Source organism: Aplysia californica, unplaced genomic scaffold (genome assembly GCF_000002075.1).
Source record: "Aplysia californica isolate F4 #8 unplaced genomic scaffold, AplCal3.0 scaffold00018, whole genome shotgun sequence".
NCBI lineage: Eukaryota > Metazoa > Mollusca > Gastropoda > Aplysiida > Aplysiidae > Aplysia > Aplysia californica.
Genome location: NW_004797288.1, coordinates 396,058 through 409,333, shown reverse-complemented (window position 1 = coordinate 409,333; position 13,276 = coordinate 396,058). Strand labels below are relative to the sequence as shown.

General features: G+C 47.5%; 2 protein-coding genes across 2 annotated transcripts in view; both read left to right on the top strand.

Annotated features, from left to right (window-relative positions):
- The first annotated feature begins 1,187 nt into the window (after positions 1-1,187).
- The window catches only part of LOC101848163 (twisted gastrulation protein homolog 1-A), a 28,228-nt gene continuing 16,139 nt past the window's right edge, over positions 1,188-13,276 (top strand). Inside the window, exon 1 of the mRNA XM_005090491.3 lies at positions 1,188-1,312. The gene's annotated coding sequence lies outside the window, so the exon portion shown is untranslated. The remainder of the gene's footprint in view (positions 1,313-13,276) is intronic.
- On the top strand, positions 10,150-12,777 carry LOC106012656. The gene has a single exon (XM_013086252.2). The coding sequence runs from the start codon at positions 10,434-10,436 to the stop codon at positions 12,723-12,725; it is 2,292 nt and encodes a 763-aa protein (XP_012941706.2). The 5' UTR covers positions 10,150-10,433; the 3' UTR covers positions 12,726-12,777.

Sequence of the window (13,276 nt, the reverse complement as noted above, 5' to 3'; positions counted from 1 at the left end):
TGTGTGTGTGTGTGTGTGTGTGTGTGTGTGTGTAGATGCCAAATACTTCACAAATAAAACGGAGAATTACAATGGCTTCCACAATATGCCCATTTAAACTAAGGTCGTATTTCTATGTTATGACCGTTGGAATCCACTGGAATCAAGGAGTTTGGTTGGAATCTAATTATTATTCTTGTTACATGGTCTGGACAATGGTGAGTATACTTTCATTAGATGAGGCCAATGGCCGATCAGCCTGAAAAATACTGAAAATCTCTGCCTTTGTTTTGCTTTTTTTGTTGTTGTTGTTGTGTTTGGGTTTTGTTTGTTTGTTGTTGTTTTTTGTTGTTCGTTTGTTTGTTTTTGTTTGTTTGTTTTGTTGTTGTTTTCTTTGCTTGGTCTTTGAAAAAATAATAGTAAGACCAGACAGGGGTAAACTGTTCAAATCGGCAATCCACGTATTGCGTTCTTAATAATATGCCAACTTGGCCTTTTTGTTTTACTTGGAAGAGCCTAGGCCTGACTTTTAGGATTCTAGGCTAGGCCTAGGCATCATTGGGCTAGGCCAAAGAGGCTAGGCCTAATAGCGACATGTGTATTACTCTCAGATGAATATCAAATACGGCAACCACAAGTGCCTTTTGAAACTTTACTAAACAAAATTAGGGTTTAGGGCCTATTCTAAATTTTAATCATTGTGCCAGTTCTTGCAGTTTGTTGTGTCTTAAGAAAAAAAAAACAATCTTCAGCATACGCGTTGATCCAGCTCGCAGTTGCTCTTTTCGTCTGCAGCATTTTGTTACAAACATCATGGACCTCGTCTGTACGATTTGGAATCGAGTCGAGGGCCCATAAGTTAATTTGAACACTATTCTGATCAGTCAGCCATTTATTGGTTTCATCAACTCAAATAAATAAAGAATTTATAATGTAGCGTGAAAATGGTTATGGCTTTCCCCGCGAACAGATTATTCGCCCAGGAATTCATGTTTGCAATTGAGAGTTGAAAAGATAGTCTAAGTCAGAAAAAGTCAAAACAGTAGCCTACGAAAGATCAGTTCAATTCTAGTCCCACTAAAATGTATGATTTTCTGAATCAATGTATTTTGCAGATAAGAAAACTAGCTCTGTTGTGCAATAATCATAATGTTATTTTTGGGCCTCTATACATTTTTAAAAAAATCGGATTTGACATTTCACCTGACATAAAACTGGCATAAACGTCGTCAGTGTGTAAAGCAATAGAATTTAGCCAAAGAGTGTGTAGCGCATGTGTTGTAAAAATACCTGCATCACAATTACTTTTGAAGTGCTGTTTTCATATCAGAAGGTGTGTATAGATTTTGATATTCACGAGCCAGAGGTATTAGTGTTGGGTTTTTTTTAGAGGAGTTCCGTAACGGGTGACCACTGTGAGACAGTAGAATAGAAGCAAGGCTACGGATAGAGTCTAGAGGCTAGGCTAGGGTTAGAGGTGTGTAGGTGTAGGGGTAGGGATAGATCTAGATATAGATATAGATATAGATCTATCTAGGTCTCTTCTTTCTTTTTTGGGCGGTCGCTCGTTACGGAAGTCCTTCACTAGATCGAGATCTAGATCTAGATTTATCTCATGATCTTTAAAACTACAAACTACAGTCAAAGGAAGTGGCTATTGAAATACGATCGACCTCTCACCCCGCCCCGGGTGAGACTTGCCACCGTAGGCTATTCTCACCTGGTGTGAAACAAGACCTGTTTTTCCTAATTTCGGAATACTTTCTATCGATGTGGATGATCAAATGGATAAAGGCAAAGAAAAGATTACGTTTATAGCACAAAAGTAAGCTAATTTGATCGTCTACAAAGATGCTACATGGCTATTTCACTTTTCGAATCGAGCCGAACTACGCTGGTGGCCATTTTGTTTTGCCCGGAAGTTCTCGCTAGATCTACTCCTCCCCTCTTCTCTCTCTCTTGTCTCTTTCTGAATCTGTCTATCAGTGTGGACGATCAAATTGACCAAAACAAAGTAAAAAAAATGATGTTTAAACACAAAAGTAAATTAATTTGGTCGTCTAAAGATGCTACGGCTATTTAACTTTTTTCGAATTGAGCCGAACTACGCGGGTCGCCATTTTGTTTTGCCCGGAAGCTCTCGCACTACTCCTCTCTCTCTCTCTCTCTCTCTCTCTCTCTCTCTCTCTCTCTCTCTCTCTCTCTCTCTCTCTCTCTCTCTCTCTCTACTGCCCACAGACAAAATTGTACGCTTTTAAGAAGCTAACAGTAGTAATAGAACGTTTGTTCACGGCACAGAATTCTACAATTTTTCTGTTATCACAGTGTAGAATTCTGTGGTTTAGGGTGAACGCAAAATTGGTTAGCCTAGATCTAGGATATATAACAGTGAACGGACACCGGGTGAGAATAGCCAAAGGACTCGCCTGCGCTATTCTCACCCGGGGTGAGAATAGAGGTGGCCACAGTCAAACCTGTGTAAGACGGCCACCCGTTGTGACTGTCAAGGAGAAAAATGGCCGTATTAAACAGGAAACAGGTGGCTGTCTTAGGCCTAGGCAGGATGGTACATGGTAAGATTGAAGTTGAAGAATACCGGACCAGCAGATTGGGGCTACTTTTGCCTATGTCCCAACCGCGGGTATTAAATAAATGTCAACACTCTTTGTGACTTGACGTAGACTTTTAATAATCAAGCACAATGAAGACATACGTCAGACGATGCATGACTGGGACAGAAACGGAACAGAAATAAAGCAGATGAATATGATGGACAAATAAGGGAAATAATAATAATGGACACAAGGAACAGATACGAATGATGGCACATACATGTGGTCTTGTAGCTACTGAATGATATTCCTCTACGCCCCCCCAAGTCTTTGGAGTAGAACAGAAAAGACTGATGAAATGTCAAGAAATAATGGTGATACAACAAGGAACAAATGATTGATCAATGATCTGAATCAGAATAAGATTTAGAGTCAATTGGCTTGAGGCTCTGTCTGGCCAACAGTCTCGCCGATCGCCGAGGGCCGCCTGGAGGCGTGCTCACGCCTATGGGAGCATCTTGCTCTTGTATGCCAGGGGCATTGTGCGGCTGGAGCGAACGTAGAGCACGCGGGGTGGCATGAGCCTGAGGTTGTGGAACCACCGTCTCGACAGCAGGGCGTGGATCAGGTGCTAGTTCTTGCCTGGATTCGGGGACAGTGGGCATCGATGGATCGTGTGCTGGGGGGTCCGGAACGCCAGCTGGTTGTGGTAGATCCGGGCAAGGAGAGGGCGGCGAGGTCACGCTGGGCTTGGCATGCCTGGGGGTGTGAACATTCTGAGGCACCGGCTGTGGTGGTGAGGTGCCACCCGGGATCATTGTCAGTGGTGAGCGTGGGACCACTGGCATGTAGTTGCGGAGGAACTTTCTGTTCCGAAGAGTGATGCGGCCAGAGCCATCCACTCGAACGACGTACTGGTCAAATTGACGTACTTCGACTACAATGCCCGTCTTGTCCCATTTGGTCGGGTGGGTTCCCGTTTGGTTCTGTATGCGCACACAGTCACCGACGACGAGTGGAGGTAAGATGCGAGTGTGCTCAGAGAGGCGCTCAGCGGTGCGCATGTGCCGGTTCCTCAGTGCCTCCTCTCGCGACAGAAGGGTTTCACGCCAGGTACTGTGAGGCTGATACTTCCCTGGGTGGATGGGGATGAAGTCCCGTATTGGACGTCCAAAGATACACATTGCTGGGGATAGGTGGGTGTCACGATCAGGAGTGTTCCTGTATTGCAGCATTGCGCGCTGGAACTTGTCAGTGTTTAAAGATCCTTGTGCACCCGTGTTGTCAGTGATCAACCGTTTCACTGTCTTTACTCCAACTTCAGCGCGACAATTAGAGTGGGGAAAGGCGACTGAAGAGACCCTGTGGTGGACACCCCAGTTGCGAAGGAAGGTGGAGGTTGCCAGGGACGTGAACTCTGGGCCTCCGTCCGATGTCAGTTCATCACTGATGCCATACGTGACGAAGATGCGACGCAACGCGGCAACGAGGCCGGCAGATCCATGGGAGGCTTCTTCAACGATAGGCCAGTTACTGTACCTGTCGACTGCAACTAGGTAGCTGTGGCCTCGATGATGAAAATAATCCGCCGCAATACATTGGAACGGGTATGCTGGTGCTATTGGAGGGGTGGGAGGTGCACTCGGCTGGGAAGGTGCCATGCGGTTGCATGACTGACAGCGGGCCCGCACTTCAGTGATGGCCGCGGTCATGCCGGGCCAAAAAAACGAGGCCTCAGCTCGAGAGCACATTTGGGACACACCCTGGTGAGCAGAGTGTAAGGATTGGAGGACTCGCTCACGGAGCGACGGGGGGATGACTACCCGGTCGTGGTACAGGATGACACCATCAAATGTCGTGAGGAACTCCCGGAATTGATGGTATGGGCGAAGATCAGGGGACAGAGAAGCCCTGTCTTCAGGGAACCCATCCTCAATAGTGTTACTCAAAGCAGTCATTGTAGAGTCGCTGGATGTTGCAAGTCGAATCTCGTCCCAAGTCACTGACTTGATCACCTCAGTTGGAGCGAGGTCAGGTTTGGAGCATACCTGGTTGGTGTCATCCTGTTCCTGGGTGCGGATGGCAGAAAGAAAGTCGTGTGGCAGTTCAGGTGTCAAGGGAGGGTCATCAAGGAGCAGAATGGGAGCGGCATCATCAGGGAGTCTGAGAGTGTTAGGGCTGCCCACTGGTCTGCGGGAGACGGCATCTGCTGCAGCATGACGTAGACCGGGGATGTGGACGATGCGGAAGCGATATCTAAGGGACTTCTCCTTGAGGTTCCTGAGGCGGGGATTGGGGATATCGTCGAGACACCGGTCCCCAAACGTCTTCAAAAGAGGTTTGTGGTCCACCGCCACGATCAGGTCGGAACAACCCAAGGTGAAATGGCGTGCTTTGTCTAGTGCATCAACCACAGCCAGGGCTTCACCTTCTATGGGCGCATAGTGGGACTCGGCTCCTGATGTGAATCGACTACCGACCAGGGTGATCTTCCAGCCAGTTTTGCAGCAAAATGGCTTTTCCGAAAGACATGTACAATGTTTCTGGAAGAGCCAGAAGCCTATGCCATCCTTGCTCCAGTCGGTGGCTAGGCAAGTTGGTTTCTTCTTGTCAAATATTTCAACCCCTTGGTGGATTTCGTTGATGATGGCCTCCTTTGACCATTCAAACAGACGGTCGAGCTCCTCTGTCCATTCGAGGCGTTTTCCCGGCTTCAGTGCTTCCCGGAATGGGAGCATGCGTTCTGCGGAAGCGAAGGCATAGGATACCTGATTGATGAGACCGAACCAGCTCCTGACGTCGGTGATGTTCCGAGGTGTGGGGAAATGTCGAATGGCCTCCAGGTAGCGGGCACATGGGCGTACGGTGGAGGGAGTTATTTCGAAACCTGCAAACTCAACCGTAGTTTTGGCGAATTGAAACTTGGATGGGTTGAGTATGATGCCATTGGTGCCACATAGGTCAAGCCACTTGATGGCCTGAAAAAAGGCTTCCTCAATAGAGTTTGACCACATAAGGGTGTCGTCAATGCATTTGGTTTTGTGGGGGAAGTCTGCGACGATCTCATCGAAGCGGCGGCTGTATCCATCCCCGGATGATATGTAGCCTTGGGGGGCCAGGAGATAGCGATAACGACCCTATGGGGTGATAAACGTCGTCAAATGTCTATCCTCTTCAGCAAGAGCGATGCTATGGTAGCCATTCCATGCGTCAAAAACCGATTTCCTCGTGTGGGGTGGCACTTTGCGGGCCTGGTGGAAGGGAGACTGAGTGTGGTGTGTCTCCCGCGTTGCATGTCGGTTAAGCGGTTGGAGGTCAACCGTGCGCCTTGGTTTACCCGACTTCTTCGGACAGATCACCATCTTGTGGCACCAGGTGACTGGGGTGCCGACGGGGACAGGCTCGATGACCCCCAGTCGCACATCTTGATCTAGGCCGGCTTTGACCTCGTCTTGCCAATGGACTGGGACAGGGATGGGGGTGTGGTGGGCCACGGGACGGGCGTCAGGGTCCACCATGAGGTGGATGGGAGGGCCAGACATCATCGGTAGAGGTTGATGTTCGCACACGTTGAAGGTACTGGACCTGTAGTGATCTAGGAGCCACTGCTCCAAGCCCTCTCTGTTCTCTTCTGTGGCAGGAAGTGGGAGGGAGGTTGGTGGTGGCGGAGGTGGTTGGCGGTGTGAGCACCCGCAAGCCGGCTTGTCCTTCGAATTGATTGCTGCACTGGTGACGCCAATGGTCGGAAAGCTAGGAGGGATTATTCCCAAAGCCACACAGGCTTGCTTGCTTAGGAACACCCGACCAGTGGATGTGGTGAAGTACACCATCTGGTGAGTCACCAGCTTGGTGTTGGACGGAGATGTACCAGAAATACGAAGGGGAAGGGCTCCGACGATGTCAATGGCCCCACGATTCGCAGCTGTCATCTTCATGTTGACAGGGAGGAGATGGCGGCGAGTGAGGCTCATCCTAGTCAAGAGTGCTACGCCCGCCAGGCACGACTGGCACCCAGTGTCTGCCATAGCTTGGTACTTGACGGGAGAGGTGCTGCCTCTCATAGATGGCGGGAAGCCGAGAGGTCTGAAGGCACTGCCTGGATGGTGACATTCACAAAAGGCTGAGGGTCGGATGCTCGCTTCTCCCATGCCCTGCAAAACTCATTGTATACATGATGGTCTAGGGATACAGAGTACGCATTAGACACCGGTGTGGCGGAATCTGCACCGCATAGACTGTCAAAGGCGGCAGCAGAGTCATCCAGGGCATTTGAGGGGTTGCGATTCCGTGACGACTGTCGGCAGAGGTTGGCGAAATGATTGGATAGGCCACACCTGGTGCATCTTTTACCAAATGCCGGACACTTCTTCATACGTTCCTGTCTACCATTCCCATGGTCCAGTTTGCCGCAGTAATTGCAGGGGAACGCTTGGCCCTCACTGTGGAACAAGTTGCCCTGTGTGCCGAGCTTCTCACTGCGCTTGTAGGAGCTTGTGACCGCTGCCGTGGTGTAGGAGCAGCTTTCAACGAGGCGACTGGCTGACCTCTTGCCACTCTCCTTCGCCTCCACGTAGCAGAGTGCATCCTCGAGGGACATGTCCTGCTTTGACTCACCTAAGATGTCGAGTCGGATCTCCTCATCAATTAGACCTCGGATGAGGACGTCACGAATCATCATATCGCTATAGTCCACGCTGGGTTCGTGGACATCTGGAGGGCACCTAGGGCATTTTATCTTGAAGTTGCAAACCCCAGCCTGGCCCCTGAGGCGGGCGGCGAAGGCTCTGACAGGCTCGTCCCGGTCTTGCTTCATTTGATGTAGCTGTACCCGTGCCACCATGATGTTTTCCTGGCGCACCGCCAGGCTCTTGATGTTCTTTAGGACAGTGTTCTCTTCGCTGGAGGCTAGGGCGCCGAATGTCCTAGTGGGATCCTTTCGTAGCGACTCATCGCAGCACTCGAGAAGCTGGAAGACGATGTCTGCACCAGTCAGGCGAGTCGCTTGTTTGTAGTCGGCCCACCGTTGGGTGAAGTATGACCACGCCTCGCTCGTTCCGGATGCAGACATGACAGGGCGTCGCACTTTCTCAGCCTTGGCTGCCGCAGTCGGTGCATTCGCTCGTGTTGTATGGGCTGTGGTGGCGTGGATGTCAATGAGGCGTGTCAACACATCGGTCGGCGTAGATGCAGGCCACTCCACGTCGCAGCCCGGGGCAGGGCAAGGGATGATGGTCATGATGTATCTCTTAAAGATGAAGTGTGTGGAAAGTTAGAGTGTAGATCTAGACGCTAGCTGTAGTGCAGAGAACGAAGACACTGACACAAGGATGGGTGTATCTCTTATGTCTTCATAAATAAATGTCAACATTCTTTGTGACTTGACGTAGACTTTTAATAATCAAGCACAATGAAGACATACGTCAGACGATGCATGACTGGGACAGAAACGGAACAGAAATAAAGCAGATGAATATGATGGACAAATAAGGGAAATAATAATAATGGACACAAGGAACAGATACGAATGATGGCACATACATGTGGTCTTGTAGCTACTGAATGATATTCCTCTAGGTATGAAAGGAGCTTAGCACAGTTAAATGAGCGGTAGCTTATTTTTCGTAACGAAGTAACTATTCCGACTCGAGTCCGAATATGGAAAAATTTTATTCGGACTTAATTCTTGTCCAGCATGACATCACTTCCGACTTCCTGTGACTCGTGACTCCGGCTTCCTGTCCTGCCTCACTCGTGACTAGCCTCAGGCTGGGTAGAGACCGGGATCACCTCGGACAAAATGGCGTTTTGTGCAGGAGCCGAGTTTTTATTTTATGATGAATTTGAGGCTGGTCTGAAAAGTTATAGCGCTTCTAATAAATATGTTTATTTTGTCAAGAGGTCATCAGAAGAAGCAATTAAAGATGGCTCGTTAGCGTGTGTCGGGGTCGGATGAGCGGCCTGCACACGTGTGGCTGTGTGTGCGTGTCGGGGAGGGGGGGGGCCTGTCGGTCAGAGCATTGAACGTCGCATACGCGTCAGTCGTTTTTTCCCCGACAACTTATCATTATTGAATTAATAAGCAATAAAAGTGTACCAAAAATTAATTGATTAAAAAATTCGTAACTGTTCTGTCTATTGATGGATTTCAAAAATTCAAAAAGTTTTAAAAGTTCCATTCTCTGTGAAGATACAGCTACAAAATGCACATATTTGCAAACACTTTCTGGCAAAAAAAGGGTTTTTGTGGTCATCATGCAATTAAAGATGGCTCGTTAACGTGTGTCGGGGTCGGATGTGCGACCTGCACACGTGTGGCTGTGTGTGCGTGTCGGGGAAGGGGGGGGCACTATCGGTCGGAGCATTGAACGTCGCATACGCGTCAGTCGTTTTTTCCCCAGTAACTGATCATTATTGCAATAACTAGTCTTGACCTAGATTTACGTAATGAATTTGCGCTGGTTTATGGAATCAAAAGTTGCCGTATTCTCGGCTCTACACAGCAACACAACTTTTTCTTGGTAAACAATCGAGATGACACAGGCTTGTGTATTTGTACGAATGTCTTTTTTTTTTTTTACACAGCTCATAATGTGCAGGTGCCAGGTGGTCTGCTAATCTTCAATTTTACCTTTTTCTACAACAAAGAAAGTGGGAAACATGGAGGGTGGAGGGGGTGGGGGCGTATCAATGAGGCGGCGGGCATCGGATCGGCAGATAAGGTGTGGGAGAAACAGACAAAAAGGCGGAAAATTGGAAGCACTGAACGTTAGATCTATAGAACGAAGACACTTCCTTTTTTCCGGACCCGAGTCCGAATAACATTTTTCATATTCAGACTCGAGTTCAAATAAGAAATTTTTTTATTTGGTCTCGAGTCCGAATATGAAAAAATGTTATTCGGACCTGACGGCCTTTTCGTAATGCTATTTTTATCATACGTGTGTAGATCTATAGAGAAATTGAAATAAAAGACTATTTTCAAAAGCACTTTTAATGGAATTTAGCAGGAACTAATTTTTGTAGTACAGCTTCCTTCTCTCAACCATACCGAGGTCCAGGAAACTTCATTTAGACGACACAGTAGTAGATCGAGAGTTAGGCCTAGTCCGGGAAGCTTCACCTAAGGCTAAACCAAGAACGTGCATTCACGGCGAAGCATTTGTGATTCCGGACCACAGCGAAGCATGCCGGACCACGGATCACGTGCCTGCAGGGCGGGGCCTAAAGACCGAGTGCGCAAGCCACCGCCTCTCCCTTCCCCGCCTGGTGCGGCATTCTTCGTTTAGGGTGGGCCAAGTGCATTGTGAGATAACATGATCTATTTTTTCATCTCTCTCTCAATGAAGATTCCTCAATCTTACCTTGTGAGTGATCAAATTGACAACAAAGAAAAAGATGATGTTATAGCTCCTCAAAAGTAAACTAAGTTGGTAGTCTACAACGATGCTACGGCTATTTCACTTTTCGACTCGAGCCGAACTACGCGGGTTGCCATTTTGTTTAGCCCGGAAGTTCTCGCTCCTCCTCCTCTCTCTCTCTCTCTCTCTCTCTCTCTATAGCTCTAGAGCTGTGTTCACATGGGAGTCGGCGCTATAGAAATAAACTGATTATTACTATTATTATTTTTATTATTATTATTATTACATTGACCTATGGGACTATTCTATCATGAGTAGTAGGACTTTAGATTGATATTGTTTGGTTGTGACGAAGTGTGATGACTTTTGTTGTTGGCTGAGATTGAGATGGCTTGAAATGAGGATTTTTACTCCTGGGAAAATGAGTAGATCTAGGTCTACTTAAAGAGAGGAACAATGTTACTCGATCCTCTTCTACTCTCTTAACGACTTAATGTAACGCATATATACCTCCGCCCCCACCCCCTTTCTGCCTCTTAGAAAAATGGATAACAGAAGAAAGCTGTATTCTCAAAATGACATGGAGGCTGCTGTGAATGCCTGCAAGTCAGGTGCCATGTCCCAAAGGGTGGCTGCCTCTACATTTAATGTGCCGAGAGCTACTCTGGGAGACAAACTGAAAGGATTATACCCCGTGACACCCCGAAGCCGCACTGTCCTGATGCAAGAGGAGGAGGCTAGAGTGGTGGAGTGGCTGGAGGAAAGTGCTGCGCGTGGTTGTGGCCAAGGCAGGGAAGAGGTGTGTCTTGCCATCCAGCGAATTTTGAATGCGGAGGGGCGAGACACACCCTTCAAAGACAATAAACCGGGTTCCAAGTGGTTCTATTCTTTTTTAACTCGGCACCCAAACCTCAAACAGAGGAAGACTTCAATTGTCGGAGAACAGCGAGCCAAGGTGAGCGAGGAGAAGATCAGGACTTGGTTCCGTGAAGTCGAGCTCAACTTGGATCAGGAAGGTATAAACATCCACACAGTGCCGCCACAAAACATTTTCAATGTTGATGAGAGTGGCTTTCCCTTTTTGCAGCGGGGCAGTGTGATGGTGACTGATGTGAACGAGAAACATCCTTGCTCCATGGGATCTGATACAAAGCAGCAAATCACTGTGCTCTGTGCCGGGTCTGCTGGAGGAAGTATTCTCTCGCCATACATTATCTTCCCAGGTTCCAGATGGACTTACTATCCCTGGGATGATTTTAAGAATGCACACTATGACCTCACCTCCAACGGTCGGGTCAATTCTGAGGTTTTCCTCACTTGGCTCAGAAACGCATTTGAGCCAGCCACCAGAGACCTGTCAAGACCTGTGGTGCTGTTTGCAGATGGCCATCAGAGTCTCATCGATATGGATGTGCACTTCTTCTGCAAACAGCACCAGATCACATACTACGTGCTGCCAGCACATGCCTCTCACATTGTCCAGCCGCTTGACCTAATTTTCTATGATGTGCTCAAGCAGCAATGGAGGGACAGCGTGAACGACTACAAGAGGATTTCAAACGTATGCGCGGTCACAAAAAAATCCTTTGCTGGTGTGTTTAAGGAGGCGTGGATAAGATCCCATACACCTGAAAAAATGGCCAAGGCATTTGAGGCAGCTGGTCTCTCACCGTGGAACCCTGGGAGGCCCGACTATTCTAAGTGCAGGGCTAGTCGGGTGAACGGAACGTTTCCAGCTGCCTCTAGTGCGTCACCAGAACCCCTGTCTGCGACCGTGGGCCCCTCCGTCGAGCTATCTCCATCTGTGTGCCCTATTGATGACATGTCTCCGTCTGTGTGCCCCTCCGTCGAGCAGTCCCTGTCTGTGTGCCCCTCCGTCGAGCAGTCTCCGTCAGTGTGCCTCTCCGTCGAGCAGTCTCCGTCTGTGTGCCCCTCCGTCGAGCAGTCTCCGTCTGTGTGCCTCTCCGTCGAGCAGTCTCCGTCTGTGTGCCCCTCCGTCGTGCAGTCTCCGTCTGTGTGCCCCACCGATGACTTGTCTTCGCCTGTGAGCCCCTCCAGTGACCTGCCCTCTACTGCTGTTGACCTCTCAAATCCAGTTGTCCCACGCACCAAGAACATTGCCATGGCGGTAGACCAGCTTGTGGATTTCATTATTACCTCTGGTTGGTCTGCCTCTGATATGTACAGTATCCGGAGAAGGCAGTGGAGAAACATTCCGCCAGGGCCAGATGAAGAAATGTATCAGAAATACCTGGACCTGTACAATTACATTGTTCCCCCTTCCGCTTTTGACAATCTCCCCTTACCCCAAAAGTGTTCTGCAAAATCTGCGCACAGAGTGCAGACTCCCAAGTATGTATCCGGGGAAAAGTTTCGGGAGTTCCAAGAAAGAAAGGAAAAAGAGGAACGGGATAAGAAAGCTGCAATAGAGACAAGGAAGAGACGGAGGGCAAGAAAAAAGGCAGAGAAAGAGAAAAAGAGGCTAGAAAGGGAAACAGCGAACAAAGTGAATATGACAGAGAGACAGGCCGAGAAAGAGGCAGTGAAAGAGAAAAAGAGGATGGAAAAAAAAAAGAGGAAGACTGATGTGATAAATGAAAAGGAAGCTGAGAGTGATGAATGTGATTCAGATGGTATTGAGTGCATGGATAGTTCTGGGGATGAGTGTGCAGAAGTCCTTGAGCGTATGTTGTCTGGGGTAGGGTATGATGAGAGTACATACCACCATGTTTTGAACTGTCCTCCAAGAAAGTTGCAGTTAAAAATAGCAAAAGTTATAAAAAGTTGCAAGAAAAATAGCAAAAGTTCCAAAAGAAGTTGCAAGTCATTTTTATAGCTAAAAAAAAAATTCCATGGAATTATTGGAATTCATTGTTGGTATGCTCATTGCAATCAAAGTAACCTACATAAGTTTTGTTAGATCAAAATAAAAAAAGTAAATGTGAATGTTTCCCCCCAAAAAATTAAAAAATTGGAGTTTGAGTTGTAGGCAATTTTAGCTTCCTCAGCCACTCCTACTACTAGTTCATTGCATAGTCAATATTTTATTTATCTTTATGGGCCGTTTTCTCAAAACACGATTTTTCTCTATACTTCTTCTTTTCTATGAAACTTCTATCGTCCTTTTCTCCCCTTCTTCTTTTTTATGTTTGTTACTTTCTTGTAACACCTCTAATCTTCTGGCACTCATATGACCTTATGCACTTGCGAGTGCCGTAAAACATCTACTAAAAACTAAAAGACTTGAAAATACTACCTCAGGAAAAAATTCATTAAAGATTTTCTAATTCGTTTAGAATTAGAAGGAAAAGAACAACAGAAATTTTTTTTTAGATCTGTTAATACGCATGCAAAAAATAAATCCATTTCCATGTGCAATAAGTGTGG

Bases quoted from the DNA above. Each gene is read 5' to 3' on its own strand.
- LOC106012656 (XM_013086252.2), top strand. From the start codon at position 10,434: ATGGATAACAGAAGAAAGCTGTATTCTCAAAATGACATGGAGGCTGCT.